The sequence below is a fragment of the Impatiens glandulifera genome, chromosome 2 (assembly GCF_907164915.1).
Source record: "Impatiens glandulifera chromosome 2, dImpGla2.1, whole genome shotgun sequence".
Lineage (NCBI taxonomy): Eukaryota > Viridiplantae > Streptophyta > Magnoliopsida > Ericales > Balsaminaceae > Impatiens > Impatiens glandulifera.
This window is the reverse complement of record NC_061863.1, coordinates 54,941,658-54,948,411: the sequence shown is the minus strand read 5'-3', so window position 1 is coordinate 54,948,411 and position 6,754 is coordinate 54,941,658. Positions and strand designations below refer to the sequence as shown.

Genomic DNA, 6,754 nt, shown 5'->3' with positions numbered 1-6,754 from the left:
AAGACGATGCCACAAGTAAAGAAGGCATGGGATAGGTGGAGATATGCAAACAAGAAGACTTACATTGAACCGTTTATTGATGACGATGACAAAATCAGAACAAACCCTCCTCCAGAATTTTATGGCGAAGATTGGAATTATTTGCTTGACAATCACTACTTCACGTCTGAATTTAAGGTGTAGTACATAGTCGTATATATATCATTATATGTGTTTTTCGACTATTATCTAACAACTAATATCTTATAATTGTAGAAAAGAAGTAAGACCAACGCTGACAACAGAAAGAAATTGATGTACCCCCACCACACCGGCAACAAACCATTTTCGCAGAAAGAACGAGATATGGTAATTTTTAGTTAAAGTATTCAACTAACATATTATCTAACATATGATATGTGTATGTTATTTGTATATAGGAGAGGGAGATGGGACATCCCCCTAGTCAAGCAGAGTTCTTTCTACAAACACACACTAAGAAAGTGACTGCCGATGATCCGACTCCCACGCCTTCTCTGCTCGTTCAACAGGCCGTCGTAAGTTGTTATCATTTCTAACATTTTAGTTTGAATGTATAAGTTTAAAATTACTAACATTAATGTTGTAAATGATTGTAGTCTGTGATGCGTGAACGGCTAGAAACAAATCCTAATTTGTCGCCGCTCGAGGTGTTTGAGTCTGCTTTAGGACGACGGGGACACGGGAGGGTGACAGGGATGGGATCGGGTATACGTCCCACTCACTTCAGACCCGATCAAAGGGGAAGTTCTTCTTCAAGCGTCAACTCGCGTGTGTCACAACAAACGCTGATGGAGGAGAACAGGATTCTGCGAGAAGAGATTAATATGATACACGCAGAACAGGAAGCACAAAAGGAGGCACATGAAGCACAAAATGAGGCACAAGAGAAAAGGATTAACGATATCCAGGCGGAGGTGCGCGCACAAAAAGAAGCTTTTGAGGCTTTCATGACTATGATTTCCCATCCTCCCCCTAAACCCTAATTAGTGAATTCCCATTACAATTTAATTTCAAATTTTTGTATTACTATTTAGTATTTTGTTGAATTTGGATTTAATTTTATTTAAGAATGGTTTTTTTGTATTGTCTTCTTTTTCGTAAAAATATTTAAAACAGGTTTTGTGAAAATAAAAAAATAATCGTGGTTATTTATTTTTTCTTAAATTATTAACCACGGCGTTACGAAAGCCGTGGTTAAAATAATACAGTATTATTAACCACGACTTTCGTAACGCCGTGATTAATAATACTGTATTATTAACCACGGCTTTCCTAACGCCGTGATTTATAATACTATATTATTAACCACGGCTTTCCTAACGCCGTGGTTAAAATACTGTATTATTAACCACGGCTTTCCTAACGCCGTGGTTAATAATACAGTATTATTAACCACGGCTTTCCTAACGTCGTGATTAATACTATAGTATTATTAAACACGGCTTTCCTAACGCCGTGGTTAATAATATTGTATTATTAACCACGGCTTCCTCCACATAAAACCGTGGTTAATAATCAAAAACTTTTAACCTCGAGATTTATAGTGTCCACGAGCGACGGCTTTGTTCGCCGACGTTAATAATTATTAACGTCGGCAATAAAGCTTTTAACGACGGTTTTCTCCGTCTTTAATAGTCTCTTTTTTACTAGTGTATTATTCATTTTTAAACACATTTAACGTGTTGAACCGAAAATTTATTCCTTATTATTTTATCATTTCAAACACATTTAACGTGTTGAATCGAAAATTTATTTTTAAATTAAAAAATAAAATAAAATGGACTATCGATTTTTCTTTTTAATTTATTAAGTTAAACTTCAAAGTGATATATATTTTTTATTTAGAAAGTTAAAATGTTGAACCGATATATTTTTTTTTATTTAGAAAATTAACATGCTTAACCTATATTTTGTTTTTCATAATGAGAATCAAATTTTACATAAAAATTCTTGACACCTAACTATCATAATAGATTGTGTCACACATTATTATTTTAATAATATAGATAATATATATTCAATTTATTTATAATATTTTTTTTAAAAAATAAAAAATAAAATTTAATTAAAATTCTATAATTTTTCCAAATATATTAATTAAATTATAATTCAATATATATAATTCTAATGAATTTTAATATAATTACACCATCCAAATAGAACCTTAACAAATTATTTTCCTCTACAAAAAATTAATAATTGAAAAGGGATTGAAATTGAACAGGAGAGATGAGAGGATGGGCTTTATTTAAAGAGAAGAAAGTGAAGAGGTTCTGCAAAAGCAATTGTCTTTGCTGAAAGCAGAAATAGGATTCACAGATCCCTATGGATTCCTAGACTTTTCTCTTTCACCCATCACCATTTTTATTATTATTCTCTCATTCCTTTTGCTTCTTAAACCATCATCCAGTTTGTTTCTCATTACAGATCCATCGATCCATGATATGAACAGCAACAACAACAACTCATTATCACCGTTTTCTTTGATACCCATCATGAATTCATCAGATAACAGAACCAAACAACTCACCTTTGATCATCAAGGCTCGATGATGATGATGATGATGTCTACTACTAATACCAATTCAAACAGCCCCAAACTTGAAGACTTTCTTGGAGTTGGTGGTCCAACAACAATGGCGGCGAATAATGATATTATTGAAACAACAGATCAAGCATTAAGCTTATACAAATATGGGAATCTCGTTTGTTATAATTCAAACTGTGCAGGAAATGGGGTTGGAGATTTGAACACACTCATAAGTTTGTCTATGAATGATCCTCAAGCAAGTTCATGCCTCAGTACTACCACTGCAATTACTCCAAGACAGTTGTTGCTGACGTCAGCCAACAATAATGGCGGTTGTGACGAGGATGATGATGATGATCAGAGCTTGGTGGCTATGGTGAACAATAACAAGAACAAGAGATCGTTTGATCAGAAAACACCCGGCCAGAAACAGCAAATTGCAGTCCAAAGGAAGTCCATTGACACATTTGGTCAGAGAACTTCACAGTACAGAGGAGTTACAAGGTCATAATTACTATTTACTGTCATCATATTAATTTACTACTATATCTTTTATTTTTACCCACCATCTTTTTTTTTTCCTCATATCATAGAAGTCATTTATTTGATAATCATATTATTGTCATAAACTATCCTTTTTTAAAAATTAAAATTTTGAAAGCCATAATTTCTAGCAAAATTGTGACAACAAATAAATTATAGTTGTCTTCTATTCAATTTCTTTGAGCTAGAAAGTTAACCTGATTTATAATCATCTCTCGATCTTAAGTTTTAAGTGTGAATCGAAATCAAGTTTAGTTTTTTAAAAACCCGCTTCAACATATTAGTTGACTAAGTTCTATTATTTTTTAAGGAATACATTGTTTGATGTTGAATTGGTGTGATATTAGGTTATTTAAGAAGTCTTGAGAAAATTTTGTTTAATAAAAAAAAGTTAGTTATTTGAGTTTTAATTTGCTTAATGATTGATTAGAGTGAATGTATTTTAGTGAGTGATTGAAAATAAGATAAAATGTGATATTAAAGTTACTTTTTTTTATAAAACAAAATCTAACATAAATCTAGCTCTTAGTGGTATTTGAGTGAACTCATCCAAATATTATTGAGGTTTTAATATTTTAATTTAGAAAGAAAGTGATTTTATTAATAAACATGTGATACAGTAAAACTTGTAGTAAAAAAAGAAGTGAATATTGGGAATTAATTCTGGTAGATGTAGAATTTGTTGATTTTCATAATTTTTGTTGGACAATATCTAGCAATATATTTGAATATATTATCTCCTTGTTGGATTCTGAAGAACATTTATGGACTATTCTCTCTCACATCACATTCATTCATAATATCCAGGCATAGATGGACGGGTAGATATGAAGCTCATTTGTGGGACAATAGCTGTAAGAAAGAAGGACAAACCAGGAAAGGGAGGCAAGGTAAATTAATAAATTAAAATTTACTTTTCTAATTTATACTTCATATTTATTTTGTACTTACTTGTTTTTTTACCTTGTCTTCCTTGGCATGAAAATTGGCTTTCTCTTCCAATTACATTATCAGTTTATCTGGGTAAGTCATTGATTTTTATTATAATTATTTAATGAGAATAAAAATTAAATAAATTTAGTTTTTTTCTTATATTTCAGGAGGTTATGATATTGAAGAGAAAGCTGCAAGGGCATATGATCTTGCTGCTCTTAAATATTGGGGACTCTCCACTCATATTAACTTTCAGGTAATTAATTAATTAATTAATTAATTAATTTCATAATGAATTTTAGAATAATTAATTAATTTTCATGCAGCTGGAGAATTATACACATGAGGTTGAGGAAATGAAGAACATGACTAGACAAGAGTATGTTGCCCATCTCAGAAGGTAGTAAAATTGCATGACCACTTCTTTATTTATTAAATTTACTCTTTTTTTTTATTATTATTAAATTAATATTTTGTTAATGTCGTAATAAATAATACAGGAGAAGTAGTGGGTTTTCAAGAGGAGCTTCTATTTATAGAGGAGTCACAAGGTTTTATTTTATTTTTAACTATTTAATTCATAAAATTCTTTTTAAAAAAAAACTATTAAGTTCAATTAATTTATAATTTGATATATATATATAAACAGACATCATCAGCATGGGAGATGGCAAGCTAGAATTGGCAGGGTATCTGGAAACAAAGACCTCTACCTTGGAACATTCAGTAAGTCAATTATATTATATAATTTAATTATAATTTCTCATAATTATTTAAATAAGAGTTCAATTCAAACTAGGTAAAAAAAAGGTACAGTTTCTCATAATTGTATGATTTAGATGCCTATGTGTGTTTTTTTTTACTTTATTAATATAAAGATGATTTTCTCTATGATTCCTGAATATTAATTAATTTTGATTTCAGTGACCAAGTATTTTGAATTTTTGTATTACTTATATTAAAAAAGAATGATTTACAAGAATATGCCAATCTTTTATTATTATTATCTTTCCCCCCTTCCTTTATTGCAAAGACTTTAAATATTCTGTCCCCTATATGGGGCAGCTTTAGGAGGTAAGGCTGATATGTATGGACAAAACGTTAGCTGTTCAAAGTTGCAGTGTTATTAAGGCTGCCCCATTTTTTGGACTGACCGTAAATGATCATTCAAATATACCAAAATAAGAACATTGAGGTCTAGTTTTATTTTGTTTATAATATCTTGTAAGTTAATTAGCATTCCCTAATAAGTTAAGTTGTTAGAATAAGCTTGCATAATTTGGATTAAGAATAGAAAATAAATGTAATAAACACATAAACGTTAGCTATTTGTTTATAATATAAAAAAATAATTAGAGGGTATTTTTTTTAATTTTAGTTTGAGTTATTTTTTCTAATCAGGCACCCAAGAAGAAGCTGCGGAGGCCTACGACATTGCGGCGATTAAGTTTAGAGGGACAAACGCGGTGACTAACTTTGACATGTCGAGATACGACGTCGATAAGATAATTGCCAGCAATACTCTCCCAGCCGCTGAGCTAGCGAGGCGAGACAATACGAATGAAATAGAACCAATGACGACAACAAAACAAGTTCGGGCCGAGGGAAATGACAATATGAGTCATGATATCGCTGATTGGAGGATGGTGCTTTATAATCAGTCGAACCAAAAGAGCTGTGACCCATCTGAATTGAACGGTTTGGTTGGATTGGAGCCATTAGGTTTGAGCCAGCTAGAGCCTGACAAGCCCATGACCAAGCTTGATCAACATTTTTCTGACCCTTCTTCGCTAGTTACTAGCCTATGCAGCTCTAGGGAAGACAGCCCCATAGACAAAACTCATCCTTTCATTGGAGCTGATAATTATGGAAACATAAGTTCATGGTCTCAACCAGCTCCTCCCCATATATCCATTCCTCATTACATGCCGTTTTTCGCTGCATGGAATGAGTCATAAGAAATCGACGGTGGGAAGAATTAAAGACGAGATTGAACCGGAACAAGTCATGATGGTCTCGTCGTGCAAAAACTCTTGCGGTTAGTTTTGGATTTTTGGGTGAAACCAAAAAAAAAATGAAACTAGTTAGCATTGTGAAAGAAGGAAGTACTATATCTATCTATTGTAATCCAAATTAAGAAACCCTTTTTGCTTCATATTCATGATGTGAAGATTTTTGGGTGAGGAAATGGGAATGCTTTAATCATTATGTTTTGTGGAATATTGCCTCCATGCATGCATTATTATGTGCCCCTCTTATTTTTAAGGTTTTTCAAAGTACAAAACTCTTCATGCTTGCCAATAATTCAATGGAAAAGGAACCCCTTTTTCAGTTTGACCACTCCATATATTACCTACTACATTATTCTTTTTATCATTGAAACCAACTAAAAATCTTGTATTGTAAAGGGTTATCTTTGAGTGTTTATAAACCTTAGCTCAAATGTCTGACGATGATAAAGTATTGTTTAACCTATAACTTGAGACGTTTAAGTTAGAATAAAAAAACTCATTTTGAGGATGAGTTAAAATTAAGTAAAAGTTTCAAAAGACAAGACACCATTAATTCACTTCTTTTTTTTATAGTATTAAACCAAAAGTTATAGTATCATAGGGGTGAAAACATTATTTAAAATGGTGATTTATTTTTTTGTAAAATTAATGATAGTACATAAGTGATTTGTTGTGAAATACTATTTCAATATTAAGCAAAGTTTTTTTTTTTTAA

At 31.5% G+C, this 6,754-nt stretch overlaps 1 protein-coding gene across 1 annotated transcript; it reads left to right on the top strand.

The window, feature by feature from the left end:
• Positions 1–2,283: 2,283 nt before the first annotated feature.
• Positions 2,284–6,266, top strand: LOC124926443 (AP2-like ethylene-responsive transcription factor CRL5). Its single transcript, XM_047466671.1, has 8 exons — positions 2,284–3,055; positions 3,902–3,984; positions 4,109–4,117; positions 4,195–4,283; positions 4,354–4,427; positions 4,528–4,578; positions 4,677–4,753; positions 5,429–6,266. Exons 1-8 carry the CDS (start codon positions 2,466–2,468, stop codon positions 5,983–5,985), a joined length of 1,530 nt encoding a protein of 509 aa, XP_047322627.1. The 5' UTR covers positions 2,284–2,465; the 3' UTR covers positions 5,986–6,266.
• The last annotated feature ends 488 nt before the right edge of the window (positions 6,267–6,754 follow it).

Coding starts and splice junctions, on each gene's coding strand:
- LOC124926443 (XM_047466671.1), top strand. CDS start 2,466: ATGAACAGCAACAACAACAACTCATTATCACCGTTTTCTTTGATACCC. Junction 4,284..4,353: donor CCACTCATATTAACTTTCAG/GTAATTAATTAA, acceptor ATTTTCATGCAG/CTGGAGAATTATACACATGA. Junction 4,428..4,527: donor TATGTTGCCCATCTCAGAAG/GTAGTAAAATTG, acceptor TAAATAATACAG/GAGAAGTAGTGGGTTTTCAA.